Genomic DNA, 21,819 nt, shown 5'->3' with positions numbered 1-21,819 from the left:
CCTGCCTCTGCCTCCCAAGTGCTGGGATTAAAGGCGTGCTCCACCACGCCCGGCACTTTATGAGTCTTATGTATCGGTTCATCCAGTCAGCTTTCAGGGTTATATCTGTTGGGGACAAATCATAACAAGTTGTCAGTCTCAGATGGGGATGGGGGATATTGCTCATGGAATATGGGCAAGAGAAGTGGTCCGTGCCAGATTCCTCAGCGCCCAGTCACATCAAAAGCACGTGGAACAAATCTGAAGTGAGCAGAGGAAACTGAAGAGTGGATCAGAGCGGGGCGTGGTGGCACGCCTTTAATCCCAGCACTCGGGAGGCAGAGGCAGGCAGATTTTTGAGTTCAAGGCCAGCCTGGTCTACAAAGTGAGTTCCAGGACAGCCAAGGCTACACAGGGCTTTTTGTCTTAAAAAACAAAACAAAAACAAAAAAACAAAACCCCCAAACAAACAAACAAAAACCGAGTGGAACAGGTAGAAGTATAAAGGAAGGAAAGGTTGAAAAACGACACTATTGGCAGCCAAAGCTGGACTCCATCAGAAGTGAGAGCCTGTGGGATCTAACAGCAAGAGTTAGTTGGTAGCTGTGAGGAAAAGATTAATGCAGGGGTCAGGACAGAAGTGATCCCAGTGTGTTGAAGAGCGAGCAGAAGGTGTGGAGGTAGAGACCGTGAGAGTAGACAACTCTGTTGGAGAGAACAGAGAGGGTGGTTAAATGAGATGTGGGGTCTGTGGGAAGCTTTCTAAAATAGGAGGCTCTTGAGATACATAAACACTGACGAGAACGGCAAGCTCAGAAAGACTGTATATCTTCACGGCCTGTCAAGTGCTATGCGAAATTAGTAATTTATTCTTCCTCCAGAGTTAAGGGGCTCTTTGGTCGGGTGCTGCGCCTGGAGAGGGCCCTTAGGAGTGGTTGGGGGTATTGGGTATGAAGAAGAGCAAGAGGATTAGAGACAGCTGGCAGGTCAGCCTGGGCTAGCCACGTGTGCAGACGGCCACGCCAGCCTCCAGGTCTTGTGGTCAGCTCAGAGTGTCTAGTTGGTGGAATTGTTAAGATTGGAGCCGACTTAGGCCCTACTGGGAGGAACAGGTCACCATGTGTAAGTGCTTTCAGGTGTGTCTGAAGCAGATGGAACTTGACTGATACACTTAGAAGAAATGCACAGTGTACACCATGTGAAGGCCATTGGTTCATTCTGACTTAACAGCCTCCATAAGAACGTGCACGGCCGGGGCTTTCTCTTCCTGGTGTGGGGTCCAGGGTTTTTATTATTATTTTTTAGGTTGAACCATCCAGCTCCCCCTACAGGTTGGCATCCAGCAGAGTTCAGTTCTTCTCCAAGCTCTCGCTATGGGGACATTGGTTATAAATAAACAAACACTGGCCGGGAACGGCACGGTCATTCTGCCCAGGCATTCTCCCAACTTTCTGCTCACTGTCAGACACTCGTTTTGGCTTCACAGTGTGTCCTGCTGCTGACGGCTCTGAATGCTAATTGTCTGTGTTTAAGCCCTGCCTGTGCACAGCTCGTGCTCAGCCACGAGGCCTGGTTTAAAATGTCTGAGCCGGTCTGCTCAGGTGATGCCCGCCGTCATCCCTTACCACACACTGCAAGCATGTCGTTACTGTTACCGTCTGCAGTGCAAACCCGGGGCCTAAGCAGGCTGGCCTAGCACTCAGCCTACTGAATTACAAGTTTAAATCTGCTCAGAACAAATTAGTTCTATCAAGCTGGTTCTCTATGGTGTTGAGTATCTTTACTATCAGAAATGTGATGCAAGGTAAAATTTTTTTAGAGTACATTAATAGAACTCAGTTACTTGAAGCAATGAAAATTTCCTAAGGACAAGTCCAAGGCCTGGTGCTGGAGAAACAGATATGAATGTACAATTATCTCTGTCTGCAAGGAATTTACCGTCCAGATAGAATTTCTAAAATATATATTTGGGAACTCCTACTTAAGTGAGATCTCATGATGAAATGACTTTGGAGGCTATTGCTTGTGCACCTCTGGGAAGGGTGTGTGTGCACCATGGTGTGTGGAAGGCAGAGGACATGTTGGGGGTCAGTTCTTCCAGCTTCTGGCTTCTGGGAATTGATCTCAAGTCATCAGGTTTGGCAGCGAGTGTCTACTCACTGAGTCACCTCTCATTGTTTATAAATGCATTATGGTTCTGAGAAGTCTTACAATGAGGATTATGTAATTATGTTTTTAATTTAGGTTTTGAAATCGTATATCACACAGAAGCACTATGTGTGTTCATGTGAAAAAGATTCCATTTGTAGTATGGGGGTAGAAGCCAGGATACCTTTTTTTTTTTTTGGTTTTTCGAGACAGGGTTTCTCTGTGTAGCCCTGGCTGTCCTGGAACTCACTCTGTAGACCAGGCTGGCCTCGAACTCAGAAATTCACCTGCCTCTGCCTCCCAAGTGCTGGGATTAAAGGCATGCGCCACCACACTCGGCCTTTCATTTCTTTGTTTTTGATTTTTGAGCCAGGGTCTTACTATGTATGTAGCCCAGGCTGGCTTTGACCTTTACAGCAGTCCTGAGTGCTGGCTCTCAGGTGTGTGGCTGGTGGCTTTCTTGCTAGGGCAGGGCATATCTAAGGATATGCTTTCATGTATTCACTCTACAAATGTCAGGACTGTGTGATTACTGGACAGTGGTTCCCTGATCCCTGGAGGCAGTGGGCGCCTTTTTGTTTCCTGGAGAAGATGTTTGTCAGTCCTTGTCCAAATCAGATAACTGACACTCATGTCTCTGCTGACTCAAAGCTTTGCTGTGATGGTCAGACTGATGTCACATTTAAAGACTCAGTGGGTCTTTAGTCTTAGCCTCCTGAGGAGCTGTGACTACGCGGGCTGTCACCACGTCATCCATGGTCACTGTTTTTTGTAGTTTTTCTGGTGCTGGGGCTTGAGCCCCGGCCCGGGTCTAGTGCAGTTCACTGCTGAGCTACACCTCAGCCTCCATTAATCTTTTTGGTTGTTTGGTTGTTTGGTTGATTGGTTTTTTTGTTTTGTTTTGTTTTGTTTTGTTTTTTTTTGAGACAGCGTTTCTCTGTGTAGCCCTGGCTATTCCTGGGACTTGCTCTGTAGACCAGGCTGCCCTCAAACAGAGATCTGCCTGCCTCTGACTCCCCAGTGCTGGGCTTGAAGGTGTGTGCCACCACTGCCCGGCTCAGTAATCTTCTTGATAAAAGAAGCAGTGGGACTAATTAGTGTAGAGGCTCAAATAGTTCACATGCACCCCTCCCCCCCACCTCTGTGCTTCAGGTTGAAATTAGGGCACATGCTAGGCTGGCACTGACCACTGAAGTACATCTTCAGTCCTGCAGAGTCACTTCTCTACCCTTGCCTAGCAGGCATGGGGCTGCTTCATCCCCAGGACTCCCTGACCCCATCAGGATAAGGCCGTCACTCTGGGTGATCCCTTTGCCCACTAGTGGCCAGGTAAACTTCATTTAGTTTTGGAAAGGAGCATAAAGACAAGACAGGATGTACTCTGAACCCTCTCATCCGGCTTATATTCGTGCCACTCGCACTGAGTCTGAGGGAAGCAGCGATAAGGACAGCACATATTACTGTGTGCCTTTTAATGAGCTGAGGACGCCTCTTGAAGGGAAGGGGGTTGGGGACCCTACACTGTGGCAGTTTAAACATCAGTGTTTGCCCCTCTCGAGTAGATGACTCGTCTCAACATTCTATGTCTTCCTTCTAGATGGTGTCCTGCTCCTCTGTGCTTACCGCCATCAGTAAGGTATGACTGTGCCCTCAGGAGCTGTGGGAGGGGACAGACAAGGCCACCAGCCTGGACATGTGTCCCCTAAGGCTGTATAGGCAACACCTGATGCCCCCCTCCCCCAGGGAGGAGGTCCTGGGAATTAGGAACACATTTCCATGTGGAGAGTCTGTGGCCCAGGGCTAGGGGAGGAGCGGTAGCAGAGCTTGTGAGAGGTAGTGCCGAGCCCCTCCATTGTTCGCTGTTCTTTCTGTAGTTTGATGACTTTTCCCGGGAGCTGTGTGTCCAGGCTCTGCTGGATATCATGGACATGTTCTGTGACCGACTCAGGTGAGAGATGGCTGTGGAAGCTCAGAGCATTGCATCATTCTTTTAGTGCCGAGGAGCGCCCATAGTCTGGGAGACGGACTGAGACCTGCTCTGGGTCCCATGTTTCTTCTGTCTGCCTTTCCACCTCCAGCTTCTGTTTCCTTGAGACAAAGTGCCTCTTCTCTATTTGGAAGAGCTACTCTAAGATCTTGTCTAGTGGAAGCTGGCTAGACTAGGTGTCTTACCTAGGATTCTGCCAACTTTCCAACTCTGTCCCCTAGTAGTGTTGTGCCAGAGACTCTGGGGGAACATTGGTGTGGGTTGGATTTCAGCTTTTGGAATAGATACAAATTTTCATCCTTTTTGGGTAGTTGCCACGGCAAAGCAGAGGAATGCATCGGGCTGTGCCGAGCGCTCCTTAGCGCCCTCCACTGGCTGCTTCGATGTACAGCAGCTTCTGCAGAGCGACTCCAGGAAGGGCTGGAGGCTGGCGCTCTGGCCCCTGGGGAGAAGCAGCTTGCCTTGTGCTTGCAGTGCCTGGAGAAGACCCTCAGCAGCACCAAGAACCGAGCCCTGCTGCACATCGCCAAGCTAGAGGAGGCCTGTATGTCCCCTGACCCCCTTGCGCCCTGCCTGCTGCTGCTTCTGTAGCTGGTCCTTTGATTGAGAGGGGAGAGGCAGGATGCCATCCCACTTCTTTCTAGAAGGATCCGAAATCATCCCACTTCCTTTTTTCTCTCCCTATAAGCATTGCATACATCCCAGGGACTTGGGCAGGGTGGCACCCGAGCCAATCAACCAACAGGTATTTACTGAGCCTTCTCGTGTGTCCAGCACCGTGCTAGGTGCTGGAGGGGGGAGGGGGGCTACCAAAGGAGCATGTGGCAGGGTCCCTGCCCTCAGCAAGCTTACACACTGGTGGGGAGTAAGATTGGAATGCCATGCGCCTGGAGAAATTCGAGGACAAGACAGGCATGTTGCCTGCTCTTGGCTGTCTTCATGTTGCTCGCCTAGAAGCAGATGACTCAGGTGTGACCCGGAACTGAGTTAAACTCAGTGCCTGTCTGCCATGACTGGACACTGTTCTCTCTTAACTCAAGTTCTGTTGAGCATTGGCACCTTACAGATTTATAGGAGGGAAGTCTTCCTGCAACAGAGGCTGCGGGCCTCTTGAGTCCCGAGCCCCAGCAGCTAGGGCCACCTAAGGGTCTCCAGTTCTCCATTGACAGGGATGCTAAAATAGGTGACACCCACGTTTTCGGGGCTCAGTGGGAGAGGTTGTTAGGGGATTAGTCTCTCTGGGAAGAGTCCAGAACGAGACCGCTCACTGTGTCAGAATGGGCTGCTCGGGTAGCTCTCCTTCATCTGTTTTCTTGTTAGTGTTGGCAGTGCCTTGCCTTCCTGGGCACTTGATAAATGTTTATTGGTAGAAAAGGAGATGAATATTTCATTTGGATGGATCTCAGGTCTCGGTTGTCTTTCTCTTATCCCTGTGCTACATGAAGGTTAATTGGCTAACTGGTGTCGTCATTCATCATTTGACCCTTTGGGCTTGTGACTAGGATAAGTGACTAGTAATTAAATGCTAAGTATGTGCTGTAGACCATGAGTGCGGCCATTTAAGAGAGTGGCCAGTGGGCTCCACCAGCTGGGTGAGCTATTAAAAGAGCAGAAGCTCAAAAGCTGTGTTGGCAAGGTATTTGGTGCTAGAGTAGAAGTAACTGTCCCCGCTTGGCCACTGGATGCTGTCCCCACCCCTGTGCCTTGCTCCCATTGCTTGTGTGTCTCGAGTCAGTTGTGTGTAGTCACTGGAAGCCAGGCCCTTGGTATGGTTGCTAGGGGGTCTTTGTTCCTGGTGCCTACTCCCCTTACCCTACCCTCAGGACTCTGCCTCCTCGTCCTCCGAGGTTCCTTGCTGGATGCTTTCACGCCCGGGGAGCCACACAGTCGGGGAGTGTGGACCACGCCCTGCCTCTCCTTCCCAGCAGTCTCTGCCTTGCTTTTTCTCCACCAGCCTCCTGGACAGCCATTGAGCATTCGCTTCTAAAGCTTGGGGAGATACTGGCCAATCTCAGCAACCCCCAGCTCCGGAGCCAGGCTGAGCGTTGCGGCACACTCATCAGGAGGTTAGGTTTCTGCGGGAGATAGGAAGATGGGCTCCGTGGTCTGTCCCCCGCCCCTGTCTCCTCAGTCCCGACACTGTCCCCGACGGTGTCTCTCCTCAGCATCCCCAGCATGCTGTCCGTGCACTCCGAGCAGCTGCACAAGACCGGCTTCCCCACCGTCCACGCGCTCATCTTGCTTGAGGGCACCATGAACCTGACCGGGGAGATGCAGCCCCTGGTGGAGCAGCTGATGATGGTGAAGCGCATGCAGGTGGGTGTGGCCAAGCAGGGTGGGTGGCCACTTGGGGTAAGAGGGAGGAGGCTGGTACTTGAGAGGAATAGCTCCTCTTGATTCCCCAGTGGACCACAGATGCCAGTCGCACAGTTTTGCCATCTGACCTCCAGATCTTGGTTCTGGGCTGGAACCCTGCTGTGTAGTCACAGCCTGGTCCTTGGAGCCTGTGGAAGGGGCAGGGCCTCTTATACCACGCTTGGGTTTCCCACAGCATATCCCCACACCTCTCTTTGTCCTGGAGATCTGGAAAGCTTGCTTTGTTGGACTCATTGAGTCCCCCGAGGGCACGCAGGAGCTGAAGTGGACAGCTTTCACCTACCTCAAGGTACCTGGTGACATGGGAGCTGGGAGAACCAGTCGAGGGACAGCTCTCAGGAGGAACAGCAGCATGCTGGACCTTTGTCATGTGTGTCCCACTCCTGGCATTTAGTCTAGCCTCCTGAGTCTCTAGCACAAGCTCAGTTGGTCATTGTCTCTGAGAGTCTTGGCTGCTTGGCCACTTGGAGGTTCTGCTGCTTGTTCAACCCATCCTTAGCCAGGTTAGTTCTGGTCACCTAAGAGAGCCAGGGACGGTGGCCTCAGATTCCCTCCGGACCTTGATTCCAATTTTGCTGTTAGGATTTCCTTGTTGAGGCAGCAGAAGTGGGGAGGGCCCATGTCCTGTAGGCCAAGAGACATAGGGTACTCGGGTACCTGTGTGTGGGCTTACAAGTTATTCAAAGTACTGTCTGAGCCCCAAGGACTCTCCTACCTCAGTGCCCACAGCAGGGAGTGTGTGGGCTTCTGGGATAAGTGAAAGAGGAAAAGGGTCATTGATCTGCCTCTCTTCTCCCTCGCATCCTAGATTCCACAGGTTTTGGTGAAGTTGAAAAAATACTTTCATGGGGAGAAGGTGAGTTAGAGTCTGGGATGAAGGCATGGAAGTAGGAGGGTGAACAAGTGCGAGCGAGGGTCTCTCTCTCTCTCTCTCTCTCTCTCTCTCTCTCTCTCTCTCTCTCCTTTTTCTTTTTGTTTTTTCTGAGTCAGGGTATCCCTGGCTATCCTGGAACTCACTCTGTAGACCAGGCTGGCCTCGAACTCAGAGATCCACCTGGTTCTGCCTCCCAAGTGCTGGGACTATAGGCGTGTGCTAAGGGTGGGTCTTTTAGGCTGCAGCTGAGTGGTAGTGTGTTCTTGTGCCCAGAGGAGGCTGTGTGGACCCGTGAACCTCGGTGTATGTCCTTGCACGTGCAGTAGAGTAAAGATGGTGGCTTAGGCTGGCTCCCCCCCGCCCCCAGCAGAAAGATTGCCTGTGCTGATTTGGCTAGGGTAATAACCACGTGGAGAGTGTGGTGCCTCCAACATCCCACACTTAGGTACTGGGGCCTAGTGGTGGTCACAGCCAGCTTTCTCTGTTATTGAGCAAGGTGTCCTTGTAACTCTGCTCTTTGGGGCCGTAGAGCCCTGGTGGGAGCCTCTGGTCCTTTTTAGGATTTCACTGAGGATGTCAACTGTGCTTTTGAGTTCCTGCTGAAGCTCACACCCTTGTTGGACAAAGCTGACCAGCGCTGCAAGTATGAGCACCCCGCTCACCCCATTTTACTGGAAAGTGTTCTGAGTCCTTCCCCGCTCACTGTTAGATGAGCCGCAGGGAAGTCTGTCTTTCTGTTGGACTCTCCCCTTGGCAGAGGTGGGAGGCAGGAGGCTCATAGTTGCCAAGAACCCAGAGCCCTCCTTTCTACCTTTGGGTAGTTGAGTTTTCTTCACCCTGAAGGAGGGAGGAGACCGGACAGGCACCCCGTGCATGCCCCAGCTCCCTGCTCACCTCAGTTCTCTGGCTTTTCCTTCACAGTTGCGACTGCACGAATTTCCTCCTCCAGGAGTGCAACAAGCAGGGGCTTCTGTCTGAGGTCAACTTTGCCAGCCTTGTGGGCAAACGGTATGTTGCGAGCCCCCTCGGGCTGCCTCCCTCTCGCCAGACTGGTTCCTGGTGCCTTTCCCTTCTCTTTGAAGTTGAGTTGCCAGTGACTGATGCCTCCTGGGTCGGTCTGGGGAACAGGACTGCATCAGACGGGAGTTTACCCTCCGAGTCGCTGCTCTTTGACTTGCCCTCCTTTGTGAGCAAAGGCCATAGAGAAACTTCAATCTTCCTTTAGACCTAACTGAACTTTGAAAATGGGTACAACGGTACTGACAAACTGAAAGGATGGTAGTACTGAGAATCAGGTTCACGTAAACGTCATCCTAACTCGCAAGAGTCTTTGTTTTTGTGCCATGCTAAGGGTTAAACCCAGCGTGCTGTGACGTGAGACAAGTGCTGTCCGGCTGAGCTACTGCCAGCTCCGAGTTCGCTATATGCGTCTGTCTCCTCTCCGCCTTTGTTTTTGGAGTTGAATTAGAGAATTTTTTTTCTTAATGCTGGCTAGCCTCAAATGCAGAGGTCTGCCTGTTTCTGCCACTTGAGTGGTTTAAGATTAAGGTGCAAGCCACTACACATGGTGGATTAGAGACTATATCAAGATTTTTTTTCCTTAGCCAAGTATGAGCCAGGTAGTTTTCAGCTGTAATTCCAACCTTGAGAGGCTGAAACAGGAGAAGTACCTTGAGTTTAAGGTCAGCCTGTGCTCCAGTCTGAGACCTGTCTTCAAAAAGGAAATGATCCTCTTTGTTTCTGTTTTCTTCTCTGGGTTATGACCATAGCACAGCAGATCGGGACCCGCAGCTAAAATCATCAGAAAATGCTAACATCCAGCCGAATCCTGGCCTGATCCTGCGGGCAGAGCCCACAGTCACAAACATCCTCAAGGTGTGTGTGTGCACCCTGCCCGTGCCACTGTAGACTCCCATTCTTCTCCAGCTCTCCTCTATCTCCAGCTAAATGGACTGGGCCCACAGACCTCTCTGCTCTCTGTGGAGAGCTGTTTGGGGAGTGGGACAATTGGGGAGATAAAGGTAGCAGCCACCGCTGAAAGGTGACATTGTTGCTCTCCCACTGTGCCCTAGGTGATGTGGCTCGTGCCTCTCCAAACACCACCCCATGAAGGCATAGAAGGGAAACTCCCAGCCAGATCCTGTCCCCCACCCCACCTCTCACCACCGCACCCCACCACACCACACCCCACCCCACCACACCCGTGTAGTTGAGCACAAAGCTCACAGGGCAGGGAGAGATTTTAGCAGTGATCATCCTGTTTGAGCAGGAAGTGACAGATTATGTTTGACGGTGCAGTGTGCCAGTCAGTGGACACAGGCAGAGAGAAATGTGTTTAGACTGTCTCTGGGGGATGGGGTGGCTTCAGTGTTCTTCACTGGGCTTCTATCCTGTCCCCAGACAATGGATGCAGATCACTCCAAGTCCCCTGAGGGGCTGCTGGGGGTCCTGGGACACATGCTGTCCGGGAAGAGCCTGGACTTGCTGCTGGCGGCTGCTGCTGCCACTGGGAAACTAAAATCCTTCGCCCGGAAATTCATCAAGTGAGTAGAGCTGTGCCCTGCTGTGCGACGGGAGGTTGTGTGAGGGAGGAGATGCCTGGGTATGGGTCTCCCCTTGAGGTATACAGACCAGGGCAGAGCATCTTAACTGGAAACTGACAGAAGCGTCGCTTGACTGAGAGCTCTTTAATCTCTCACTGAAGATGGAATAAAGTTGCTTGCTAAGATAATGGAGAGATGGCCCAGCACTTGAGGGTCCTGCTGCTCTTCCAGAGGGCCTACATGGCAGCTCACACTTGTCTGTAACTCCAGTCTCAGGGCCTCCAGTGCCCTCTTCTGGCCTCTGCAGGATCTTGTATACACATGGATGCATAGCTAACACAGACATGCTTAATATACATAAAAATAAAAGATAAATGAATTTTTAAAATAAGGCATTGGCTACACAGAGAAACCCTGTCTCGAAAAAAGCCAAAAAAAAAAAAAAAAGGCATTGAATAGTAGGCTTGGGAAAATGGGGAGAATCCCTCGGCCCAGTTATTTATTTACTTTTGGCATGGTATCTTTTGTAGCCTGCTCTGTTGAGTTTATGGGCTTCGGGTTTTGTTTCATTTATTTATTTATTTATTTATTTATTTTATTTTATTTTTGTTTTTTCGAGACAGGGTTTCTCTGAATAGCCCTGGCTGTCCTGGAACTCACTCGGTAGACCAGGCTGACCTCGAACTCAGAAATCCACCCGCCTCTGCCTCCCAAGTGCTGGGATTAACGCCCGGCCTTTTTGTTTTTTCACTGTGTAACGACCCCGACTGTCATGGAACTCACTTTGTAGACCAGGCTGGCATCTGCCTCACCCTGCCTCCTGAGTCCTGAGATTAAAGGCGTGCACTTCTACCGCACGACTGATAATGCGTCCTTAAATTCAGTAGCTTTCGGGGGTTACCTGCAGTCTCTCATGTAGAACATGGTTCCTTACAAATCTTTGGGTCTCACTGTGTAGTCCAAGCTGGCCTCTAATGCTCCGTGTGTTAGCCTCTTCACTGTTGGGGTAGAGTGTGAGGCCCTGTGTCCTCTTAGTACTAGTGATTTGTTTCTGTAATTATAATACTCATTTTATATTTAGCTTATAGTTGAGGCTCTAGGGCCCACCCTCTGATGAATGTGTAGCTCCCTCCCAGTCCCCCCCTTCTCCTGTGACACTGCTCAGCTCTCGCTCTGGTTGATGCCACCTGTCTCTGTCCTTCCTACAGTCTGAATGAGTTCACGACCCACGGCAGCGGAGAGAGCAGTAAGTCTGTGTGCATCTGCAGGTCCCGTCTGCCCTGAGGAGGGAAGGAAGGGAGGGGCTGCCTCTGCTCATTCTGGGGATGAGGGTACCCCTCTGCCCTTCTCCCAGCTGGACCAGTTTTGACTGGTTTGGGTTCTGGAAATTGTGGATTCCAAGGAAGGGATGATGTTCTTAATAAGACCCAAGAAAAGGATTCTGAGCCTCAGAGCTTTGAAGGAACCGCTTGCTCCCTGACCTTCCTTTAGGAAATCCTGAGCTGGGGTGTAGCCTCCACGCTTGCCTACTGTGCATGAGCCTTCAATCCCTGGCACCTCCCAATCTATACAAGGCTTGGAGCTGCTGCCCCGGGCTGAGTTTGGCATTCTTCCCTTTCCCACAGCGAAAACAGCCTCGGTCCGTGCCCTGCTCTTTGACATCTCCTTCCTCATGCTATGCCACGTGGCCCAGACCTATGGCTCAGAGGTAAGTGATGAGAGCTGGTGACGGGAAGAGGCCCCAAGTGAGTGGGGCAAAGAGGAAGGAAACGCCAGTAACTCCCTTACTCACCCTTGCCCCCACTGATCTCCCAAGCCTGTTCTGTTGTCTTCCCACTTCAACAGGTACCCAGCCACCCAGGTCCTCTAGTGGCACATTCATGTTGACCACTAGGTGGCAGCACCGCTCCCTGTCTGATTCCCCTGGACAGTTTAGAGTTGACTATGGAAAGGGAGTGGCAATAGAACCCAGTCCCTGGCTAGCTCTGGCAGGTGCCACGCCCTCTTCTCTCAGCTGGTGCCCCTCTGTCTTATCCAGGTCATCCTCTCCGAGTCGAGCTCAGGAGAAGAAGTCCCCTTCTTTGAGACTTGGATGCAAACCTGCATGCCTGAGGAGGGCAAGATTTTGAACCCTGACCATCCCTGCTTCCGCCCTGACTCCACCAAAGTCGAGTCCTTGGTGGCCCTGCTCAACAACTCTTCAGAGATGAAGCTAGTGTCAGTGGTTTAGGTCCTGACCTGGGGGGGGAGCATTCCAAGGCTCTCCCCCCACTCCTATCTCACTCTCCCTTGCCGTGTGGTTCCCCCAATCTTCTCTGTAGGCAGATGAAGTGGCACGAGGCCTGCCTCAGCATCTCAGCAGCAATTCTGGAAATCCTCAACGCTTGGGAGAATGGGGTTCTGGCATTCGAGTCCATCCAGGTAGCTCCACCGTTCCTTGAGTCTCTCTGCCTGAGACACAGGGCTGGTCACTGAGAGCTTGTTGTTCTGCATACAAACAAATCCTCAAGCTGGAGGTCTGTTCTGGTGTTAGTCTTCCGTAGTATCCTCCTCTTAGCCACTTCATCCCGTTCAGGGGTCTTTGAGAAAATCAAGTTTGTGTGGCAAAGGTGTGAAATGTACCTTGGGATAGCACCTGTGACCCCCAGCTACCCCCAGAGGCCGTGGGAGTCACGGCCAGGGAGAGGAAGAGAGTCCTCAAGTCATTCCCTTCTCCTCCCCACAGAAAATCACCGATAATATCAAGGGAAAGGTATGCAGTCTGGCGGTGTGTGCTGTGGCTTGGCTTGTGGCCCATGTCCGGATGCTGGGGCTGGATGAGCGTGAGAAGTCACTGCAGATGATCCGCCAGTTGGCAGGGCCGCTGTACAGTGAGAACACCCTGCAGTTCTACAATGAGAGGTCAGTAACCCGGCCTGCCCTTCCCGGCCCTGGCAGGTGTGTGGTCGGGAGTCGGCACCACCAGGAACAAACATCCCACCCTGCACTCGGCCCTCCGCTTCCCGGGGAGCTGCTCAGCAACCACTTCCTCCTCCATCCCCGCCCCGGCCAGCCCCCCTTGCTTAGCTGCTGAGGCAGTGCACACTCAGGGTAGTTGGACTCTCGCTCCCTCCTTCGCCTTCCCCTACCACTCCCTCACATTCTTAGTCACACATTCACTCAGCTGGCTCAGCAGATATTTGGTGTGTGTCTCTGTATTGAGAGGGTTTTAATCCCTGTACTTCCCATGTGTGGGAAATACAGACCCCAGACAGCCTGACCTCTGTCCTCCGAGGCTCCAAGTTCCACAAAACTAGCTGAGGCCAGAGAGCAAAGGGATTATGTGGCTGTGTCACTGTCGAGGAACTCTAAGGCATCCACAGTTTTTATAGCTTCCCTCCCCCACCCCCAGCTGTCCTGGTGACCATTTCAAGTACTGGCTCTTCAGGGACTTCTGCTATAAGGGGCTTGGTGGTGTCCGTTTATTCACCCAACTGATAAGTTGTTTGGCCGTTGGTTTTTAAATATGGCAAGAAACATATAAGAGGAAATTTACCATTTCAACTGTGTTTATATGTATTGTTCAGGATATGAAACGTGGTGGAATTGTGAAATAGACCTCCAGACGTTTTTCATCTTGTGTATCACAGCGTTTAGCCAATAAGCACCAGCCCACCTCCCCTTCTTGGTTCCTGGCAACTACCACGCTATTCTCCGTCCTTCTGAGCAGCCACGCTAGATACTTCGAATAACTAGAATTACGTAATACCTGCTTTTTCATGACTGACGGACTTTACTCAGCATAATTTCCTCAAAATTCGTTCATACTCTGGCATGTGACAGGATTTCCTTCCTTGAGTAACATTGCATATCCGTGCCCCTCTGAGCTCCCAACCCACCCTCAAGGGGACTTGGAGAGAGGTGCGGCGACTGTCGAGTGGAGGCTGGCTTACAGGGTAGCTGCGGAGGGTGCTTTCTGGGGGACATGTGGAAACAGCTGAAGCAAAGTTGGGGGGGGGGTTCTGTAAGGTCATATTTGCGCTCCCCTGCCTGTGGGACATCATCCAAATCAAGCGTGTATGTGTGTCTATACACCCACAAGCGCACGCCACACACACACACACACACACACACACACACACACACACACACAGAGACACACACACAGAGACAGAGGGGGGGGGGGGGGCACAGTGGGGAATCCTAGCTCCCTTGTGCAGGTGGAGGAGGGGCTGTGCAAGTCAAGGCTGCCCCCTCTGCACTCCTGACATTCCAGCACTCGGTACTCAGACCCCAGCTGTGGTCACAGCCCCAGATGCTCCCAAGAGGATTCCAGGCTGTACACACTTGCCCAGCTACCCGGGGCCGGGAAGCGTCTTGTGGGGCGGTCTAAAGGCCTCTCCTGGAAGTTACAGTGTACTTTGGGAGGAGGCCAGGGCTGGGTGGGACCCCCCCTCCCCCAAGTACTCAGCTTAAGTGGAAGTGATTGTGTTTTACTTATGACCCTGATTTGGCAGAGCTTGGGCCTGGGGGATGGGAAAAGTTGGCGGAGGAGAGGGAGAAACAGAATAGAGTCTGAATAGATTGATGGAACCTGTAAGAGAAGAAAATCCTGGCCTGTGCCTCTCCTAGGCGTCTTGCCCGGCCAATAAGCTCTTCGTCAGTAGTAGGTTGTATTGTTGTGTCCTCCCCAGCGTGCGGTGGGTCTAATTCCTCAGCCATGTTTCCGTAACCCAACCCCAGGGGTAATGCCTGCATTACCTTCCCTGCTCCCCTAGGGTGGTGATTATGAACTCAATCTTGGAACACATGTGTGCGGACGTGCTTCAGCAGACAGCCACGCAGATCAAGTTTCCATCCACGGGCGTGGACACGATGCCCTACTGGAACCTGCTTCCTCCCAAGCGCCCCATCAAGGAGGTCCTGACAGACATCTTTGCCAAGGTACTGGAGAAGGGCTGGGTGGACAGCCGCTCCATCCACATCCTTGACACCCTGCTGCACATGGGCGGCGTCTACTGGTTCTGCAACAACCTGATTAAGGTACTTGGGCTGGGTGCATGTGGACAGCCATGTGGATGGGGCAGTAGACATGGTCGGCTGGGATAGGCCAGGCTTCTCTGAGAGGTTGCTGGAAGCTGGGTGGTCTCCTGGGGAGACAGAGGTAGGGCCTCACCTCAGAGAAGCACCTTGGGAGTTGGGGTCAAAAGCACCTTTGGCAGGAGAGGTGGCTTGGGTCCGGGCAGGCAGCCCCTCAGTAGCCGCTTGCCCGCCTTTCAGGAGCTGCTGAAGGAGACTCGCAAGGAACACACGTTAAGGGCGGTCCAGCTTCTCTACTCCATCTTCTGTCTGGACATGCAGCAAGTGACCCTGGTCCTGCTGGGTCACATCCTGCCGGGGCTGCTTACTGACTCCTCTAAGTGGCACAGCCTTATGGACCCTCCTGGCACTGCGCTGGCCAAGTAGGATTCTCTCCAGAGCCTTCCTGGGGTCCCCCCTTGTGCCCCAAACATCTAGCATCCAGATTCAGTCCCGTCAGCCTTGGTGCCACCCAGGCAGCTGAGCTGTGGGTGGGGGTGAGGGGTCAAAGGGGCTCCTTCACCGTGAGCATGGAGCTGCCGTCTTCACTACGTCTTTCTCCCGGGTCCTTTTACTAGACTAGCTGTGTGGTGTGCCCTGAGCTCTTACTCTTCCCACAAGGGACAGGCGTCCTCCCGCCAGAAGAAGAGACACAGAGAGGACATTGAGGTAGGCTGCTGCTGGCTGGGTCACGTGTTCATGCAGCAAGCATTTTCTGATGGCTTAAAGCAGAGGTGCCATCCCAGGCCGAGGTTGGGGCCAAGGTCAGCTGTGCTTGGCCTGTTTGATTGGTCAGGTCTGGAGGAGAGGCTTAAGTGGCCCCTGAGTGTCCTTGATGGGGGAGGTCCTTTTCTGCTCACCGGGCAGAGATTGGGGTATGGGAGGGGTCACCACTGGTAGCGCTGGCCAAGGACTGTAGGAAACTGACTTCTCCAGTCAGCTCTGCCCTCCAGTCCTCTCCAGCTCCTGGAGATCTAGGCCGTCGGGCATGTGACGGTGACCCCTGTCCCCCAGGACTATGTCAGCCTCTTCCCCGTGGAGGACATGCAGCCCTCGAAGCTGATGCGACTCCTGAGCTCCAGTGACGATGACGCCAACATCCTGTCTAGTCCCAGTGAGCGCTGGGGGTGTCCCGGGCCTGCCTAGGACTCACTCCTCCCTGACTGACTGCCTTGGTTCCAGCTGATGGCCGTCTGGCTGTCAGCAGAGCGGGAGCCTGCACCTCTCTGTCCCTAGTGGGGGCTCTGTCGCTTGCTAGTGGGGACAGGACCTGAAGCTGTCCTTCAAGGTCCCTCCAAACCCCTCAGGTGCTCCCTCCCTTCCTAACCCAGAGACATGCCCTGTGGCTGAGTACCGGCCCCACCAGGCTGCGACCTGGGGCTACCTTCTCGCCTTCCTACTCAGAGGGCAGCCCATGTCATCCTCTCCTTGCTGACATACTTCCTTCTGCCAAAAACTCTTGTGTGGCATCCAATTTCTCTTGTTTCCAGAGATTTCTCCTGAACCTAAAACTTTCTCTGGAGCTTTGTAGGGACCAGGGTCCGAGCCACACGCTTGTGCAAAGGAAAGATGTTGGGTTGTCCATCTATAACCTGTGACCTTAGCTAGGTCCTTAGCAAACAGACTGTGCATCTGTAAGATGAGCTCTGAGCAGGCCGGGCAGCCTGAGTCCCGCAGAGTGCCAGGGTTGGTCTTTGGTGGTGCTCAGCAGGCCTGGCTCCCCAGATCCCAGCTCCTCTCTACCCTCATGCAGCAGACGCTGATGGAGGGGACAGGGAAGGCTCCCCTGGAGTCAGAGCTGACGCAGCACCCTCCCCCCTTCTTCACAGCTGACCGCTCCATGAACAGCTCCCTCTCAGCCTCCCAGCTCCACACAGTCAACATGAGGGACCCTCTGAACCGAGTCCTGGGTGAGTCTTCCCGCCGCTCCACCTCCACATGCCGTCCTCCCCTCACTACTGACTGTCTGCCTAGGGTAGACAGCCCCCTTTACTGCCATCTCCCGCCCGTGTCTGCTGTCACCGCCTCTCGCCTTCCCTCCCCTGTCTGACCTGTTCTAGAACTGTGTGTCTTGTTCCCCTCTGCACAGCCAACCTGTTCTTGCTCATTTCCTCCATCCTGGGTTCACGCACCGCTGGCCCCCACACCCAGTTTGTGCAGTGGTTCATGGAGGAGTGTGTGGGCTGCCTGGAACAGGACAGCAGGGGCAGCATTCTGCAGTTCATGCCCTTCACTACTGTGAGTGTCCCAGGGGGCTGCAGGGGGACCCACAGAGAAAGGAGGGAGTCACCCCAGAAGTGACTCCTGTGTTCATCTGTCTGTGGCAGGTGTCTGAACTGGTGAAAGTGTCTGCTATGTCAAGCCCCAAGGTTGTTCTGGCCATCACAGACCTCAGCCTGCCCCTGGGCCGGCAGGTGGCCGCCAAAGCCATTGCTGCACTCTGAGGAGCTCCGAGTGGCCTGCGGTGGGTCCCAGCCCCAGCATCCAAGCAGGGAGCTGGAAGAGTGAGACCTTCCCACCCCTGCCCTGACTCACCTACACATCTCCCAGTGGCTTTTGTAATTTCTGTCCTTTCAACCAGCACCCAAAGACTCTGAGCAGTCCCTACGGTCACCCCAAGTGGCCGCACCCCCAGGAGGGACTTTATAGGGCCGCAGTGTGCATATAAGTTTTATTTTTATAACCCATGAATGGGGAGTCCCCCTTGGTTCCTCTGTAAATAAAGATCCTTGTGGCTGTGGCTGTGTTGCTTATGTGGGGACCGTATTTTTTCCCTGCCATCTCCTGTGCGGTGGCCAGGGAGGGGCATAACCCTGTGGTAGGGAGGGGAGGTGAGGAAGAGAGGGACCGGTGCCCACCGGTCCCACTGCAGTGTTAAGGACTCGGCAGCGGTGCCATCGCTGAAAGCGGGATGTTCTGGTGAAAGGCCCCGCACGGTACTCTACTGCGCAGGGCAGGATGTCACACTCCACCCTCTGGACCAGAGTTCACCGGGTGTTCCTGTGAGATTATTTGGTATTGAGGGTGAGGACTTTCTGTCCTCCATACTCTGTGAGTCCAGGGACAGGGTCCTGTGAGGCTGTGGGGAGGGAGGTGGTGGGAGGCATTGAGTCAGTGGTGTGGATGGAAGTGACAGGTTAGCCTCTTGCGCAGCTCTGAGCCACGGGGAAGCCTGCAGCTGACCTTCAGGCCTTCCAGGCTTCTTCAGCTGAGGAGTGAGCCAAGCAGGAGATTGTGGGGACACAGAGCTTGTTGGGGGGAAAGCCAGCCAACCCAGAACCAGAGTTCTGATCCAGTAGTCACATTAAACTCAGCCTTCTGCCTGTAAAAGGCGTGACATCATTCTACCTGTCATTCTACCAGATGGGCAGCTTTGCACAGGGCTGTTCCTAGGTGGTGAAGAGACCGGACCTGTGCACATGCACAGCCCGCCCCCAGCCCCAGCCTCCTCTCTCCCACTGGTTTATCAGCCATCCAAGAAGCTGTGGCTTGGTGGCAGCGACACTGGGCGTTTTTAGTGCTGTGTGTGTCCCTATCCATTAGTAGAGAATGGCACCCAGAGGAGGTTGGGGCAATCCAGAGCATCCCGCTTTCTCACAGTGCCTTCTTTATCTGTCCTCTCCTGCCACACCACTCACCAGCCCCCGGCCAGGCATTAGCCAAACCCAAGAAGGAAGATGAAAAACACAAAACACGTACTAGACACCACACTTTATTATCCGCAAGCTTGGCTACAGTAACAGGTGGGGTGGAGGGCAAGGGTGGACGGGGAGGCCTCCCTCCATGCCACCCCCCCCCCAGGCTTCTTCCTGCCTTTTCCCTTCTATACTCCCACTTCCAGGCCAGCAGGGCTCTAATAAAAGAATCCAGTCAATTCCAGGGCCAAGCCTGGCCACCACTGTTTCTTTAGGGACTTCGTTCCTATGGGGACAGGAAACCCTGCAACCTGGTTGACCAGAGCAAGGGATGTAAGAACCCAGTTTGGGAACACTGCTGTTTAAATATTAAACAGGGATGTCTTGTCCCCCAGAAGGGAGACCAGATACTGTCTGGGCCCCCCTGAGACAGGTGCCTCAGCATGGCAGGGCTCACTGTGATTTTTTTTTTGGATACCGCCACAAAATTGGGTGCCTGGAGCAGCGGCAGGAATCAATACTTGGTATTTACCTATCTCCTTCCCTGGCCTCCACAGGAGGACACAAGAGTCTTCTCTCTCTGCTCCAAGCAGGAGAACAAAACTCGGAAGTGGAGAGAATGATCTAGAAGCTTGGAGCTCCATCTTCTCTTCTTTGTTTTTAAATAGTAGGCTTAAATACACATAAATATTAAATAGAGATAAATAAACTATCTGGAAAGGGCTTTTCCGCTCAGGTCTAGGCCATGTGGTGCAGAGCATGGCGAGCTGTCTCCAGAAAGCTCTGCAGGTACGAAGTGGCCAGGACACCTCCTGCCCGGCGCTGGAAGGCAGAAGTGAAGGCTGGCATGGCGCTCTGCGTGGGTTGCACAGGAGGGGCCACCTCTAGGTTTTCCATCTGTGGGGAGGAGATGAAGTCAGGGATCAGTCCTTCCTTGATGTGAGCGAGTGCTGGGGAGTTGTGGCCTGTGGGGCTCATTAACGTTAACAGTAGAACCAAGACTCCAACCCAGTCTGTCTCTAGACTGTCTCTCAGTCTGAAGGAAGTGGGGTAGGGGGCCAGGGGTGTCTTCCCATAAAACGCCTCCAGGGTGCCCAGGCATGCTGCCGTGACCCCCTCCAGATGGCACCCACCTGCTGCCAGATGGTGGTGGCAAAGTTGGCAACATCCAGCTGAAGCAAATCCAAGGTGGGGGCCAAGGCAGGGGAAATGCCCGCTAGGGCCTGCAGGAGACCTTGGTAGAGGAAGAGCCCATTGTGGAGCTGGCTCAGGCACTTTGTCTGGGGACGATATAGCAGGGTTAGGCAGTATGTCTTGGGTCTCTCTCTCTCTCTCTCTCTCTCTCTCTCTCTCTCTCTCTCTCTCTCTCTCTCTCTCTCTCTCTCTCTCTCTCTCTCTTTTTTGGTTTTTCAAGACAGGGTTTCTCTGTGTAGCCTTGGCTGTCCTGGAACTCACTCTGTAGACCAGGCTGGCCTTGAACTCAGAAATCCGCCTGCCTCTGCCTCCCGAGTGCTGGGATTAAAGGTGTGTGCCACCACGCCTGGCTTAAGGAGCCCAAATACTAGGATGTAGTCCCCCCCCCTTCTCCTTCTCTTCTTCTTCCTCCTCCTCCCCCTCCTCCTCCTGGTCCTCCTTTTCCCACAAATACTCACCTGCTGCAGGGCCTGGCTGGAGCAGCTACTCAGGGAAGCCTTCGGGATCCCCAGAGAGTGGCCCAGCAACACCAGCTCCTCGGGGTGACACAGTTTGTAGGTGGCACACTGTAGATGGAAGGATTCTGAGGGCGCTCACCTGGGCCAGGCTGTTTGTCCAGCTCAGGTCTTCCTGGCTTCTCAGCTCCCTGCTTTCCCAGTGACCCTAAGGACTGTCCCATCCAGAGGTCCCACTGCTGTCTCTACTCATTCTCTTCCCTGTGCCCTTGGCACACACCCCCCCCCCCCCGTTCTCTTCCTCAATGTTTCTATCAGTATTCTGAGGGAGCCATCAAGGTTCCTGTGCACACTGGGCAAACACTGTCAACTGCTGTGCGTCCCTAACCTGCCCTCTTCTCATTTGTGCTTCTGCCTCCCCCGCCCCCCCAGTCCTTCCCCCCACACCTGTGGCAACCGAACTCACCAACCGCTGCAGCAGCACCACACCGCTGGCCTGGATCTTTCTCACTTGCTCCAGAGACTTAAGCAGGAAGCTTCGGGGCAAAGGCGGGGATGGTGGCAGAGAGCTGACAGTGACCAGGGGAACGGCCTCTCGTCCTGACCATAGTGCACTGTGCCACAGCAGCAGCTGCAGGGCTAGGAGCAAACAGACGGGTCTGAGGCACTTGTTGTCCGGCCTCTCTCCATTCCACACCCAGGGCAGGTAACCGGGGCACTCACCCATTAGCTTCATGCGCCTCTGGGCAGAAAGTTGAGCCATGGATTCTGGGTGATCTGGGTTGCAGCTCTGGGCTCTGCCAGGGCCCAGCTCCAGGGGGCCTTTATACATAAAGCCATCAAGGCCCCGGGAGGAAATTACCTGGGGCTGGGGCAACTCAGGCTTAGTAATAACTTCCCAGGATTTATGCAAATTTGTCGATAGCTCAGGACAATGCAGGGGGTTGGGGAAAAGCTGTTTGCGAAAGTTTTTGTGAAATCGGGGAATCTCTGTTCCTTCCTTGACGTCTTGTCCCCCCCTCAACCGCTCTTCCTCTCTTCCAGCCACACCCAGGCCTGAATCGCTGCAGGGTGTTGGATCGAAGTTGTCCAACGAGGCTGGTGAAACCCTGGAGGGGGTTACAGGGAACTCAGGCCCTGGGGAAGAGCAGGCCCCCAGTCAGGACTGCTCCTGTCTCTCCATCCTCTGGCAGACGTGCTTGGGGAGCCCCCTCTGCCCTTCGTTTGTGATCTCAAGTCACCTCTACCTGGGACAAACATCCCGAGAGAGAAGGAAGAACCTGTCCTCATTTCAGACCCATAAGCTTCCAGGTGGCTGCCTCCTGCAGTGCCGGGAGCCTTCCACAGCACCCTAGGTAGGGTCTTGCTGTCTACACCCGCCCCACATTTGGATAAAAACAAAATTGGTCCAGCATTCAGGCCATTCTGTCCCAGGCTGATTAGCTGGGAACTCCCCAATACCCCCCATTATGACTCATTTCTTTAAGCCCCTGGATCCTGGCAGAGAGGCCAGAGGAAACCGGATGTCTGTCTCGAATGAATCAAGACCCTCTGGGGCTCCTGGCTCACC

The 21,819-nt window shown here is 53.4% G+C and overlaps 2 protein-coding genes and 1 non-coding gene across 8 annotated transcripts in view; 2 read left to right on the top strand and 1 right to left on the bottom strand.

The window, feature by feature from the left end:
• The window catches only part of Med24 (mediator complex subunit 24), a 23,925-nt gene extending 6,214 nt beyond the window's left edge, over positions 1-17,711 (top strand). For 4 of the 6 annotated variants that reach the window (XM_029546345.1, XM_029546344.1, XM_029546346.1 and 1 more), the window contains exons 4-27: positions 3,725-3,763; positions 4,002-4,075; positions 4,426-4,658; positions 4,803-4,859; positions 6,069-6,180; positions 6,280-6,430; positions 6,666-6,779; positions 7,299-7,346; positions 7,925-8,007; positions 8,286-8,372; positions 9,134-9,239; positions 9,765-9,907; positions 11,116-11,153; positions 11,533-11,615; positions 11,946-12,124; positions 12,229-12,328; positions 12,633-12,808; positions 14,665-14,929; positions 15,167-15,348; positions 15,544-15,634; positions 15,980-16,079; positions 16,795-16,875; positions 17,055-17,203; positions 17,293-17,711. In XM_029546345.1, the coding sequence (XP_029402205.1) occupies positions 3,725-3,763; positions 4,002-4,075; positions 4,426-4,658; positions 4,803-4,859; positions 6,069-6,180; positions 6,280-6,430; positions 6,666-6,779; positions 7,299-7,346; positions 7,925-8,007; positions 8,286-8,372; positions 9,134-9,239; positions 9,765-9,907; positions 11,116-11,153; positions 11,533-11,615; positions 11,946-12,124; positions 12,229-12,328; positions 12,633-12,808; positions 14,665-14,929; positions 15,167-15,348; positions 15,544-15,634; positions 15,980-16,079; positions 16,795-16,875; positions 17,055-17,203; positions 17,293-17,409 (2,808 nt within the window). In that variant the 3' untranslated portion in view covers positions 17,410-17,711. The remainder of the gene's footprint in view (positions 1-3,724; positions 3,764-4,001; positions 4,076-4,425; positions 4,659-4,802; positions 4,860-6,068; positions 6,181-6,279; positions 6,431-6,665; positions 6,780-7,298; positions 7,347-7,924; positions 8,008-8,285; positions 8,373-9,133; positions 9,240-9,764; positions 9,908-11,115; positions 11,154-11,532; positions 11,616-11,945; positions 12,125-12,228; positions 12,329-12,632; positions 12,809-14,664; positions 14,930-15,166; positions 15,349-15,543; positions 15,635-15,979; positions 16,080-16,794; positions 16,876-17,054; positions 17,204-17,292) is intronic. The other 2 variants (XM_029546348.1, XM_021212984.1) reach the window with 1 other exon arrangement.
• Positions 11,300-11,403, top strand: LOC115065454. Its single transcript, XR_003845238.1, has one exon. It is a non-coding gene; the product is annotated as a small nucleolar RNA SNORD124 (small nucleolar RNA).
• Positions 17,712-18,667: 956 nt separating the features above from the next.
• On the bottom strand, positions 18,668-21,073 carry Csf3 (colony stimulating factor 3). Its single transcript, XM_021213835.1, has 5 exons — positions 20,973-21,073; positions 20,716-20,888; positions 20,253-20,360; positions 19,734-19,880; positions 18,668-19,497 (listed from the first exon to the last, which is right to left on the bottom strand). Exons 1-5 carry the CDS (start codon positions 21,010-21,012, stop codon positions 19,339-19,341), a joined length of 627 nt encoding a protein of 208 aa, XP_021069494.1. The 5' UTR covers positions 21,013-21,073; the 3' UTR covers positions 18,668-19,338.
• Between the last annotated feature and the right edge of the window lie 746 nt (positions 21,074-21,819).

Source organism: Mus pahari, chromosome 14, assembly GCF_900095145.1.
Source record: "Mus pahari chromosome 14, PAHARI_EIJ_v1.1, whole genome shotgun sequence".
NCBI classification, from domain to species: Eukaryota; Metazoa; Chordata; class Mammalia; order Rodentia; family Muridae; genus Mus; species Mus pahari.
The sequence above is the reverse complement of the archived record's forward strand: the minus strand, read 5'-3'. Positions and strand labels throughout refer to the sequence as shown.

Bases quoted from the DNA above. Each gene is read 5' to 3' on its own strand.
- Csf3 (XM_021213835.1), bottom strand. From the start codon at position 21,012: ATGGCTCAACTTTCTGCCCAGAGGCGCATGAAGCTAATGG. The intron at 20,361-20,715 runs GTGAGTTCGGTT...TTCCATCTACAG, and splicing joins TGGTGCTGCTGCAGCGGTTG to TGTGCCACCTACAAACTGTG. The intron at 19,498-19,733 runs GTGGGTGCCATC...TCCTCCCCACAG, and splicing joins CCACCACCATCTGGCAGCAG to ATGGAAAACCTAGAGGTGGC.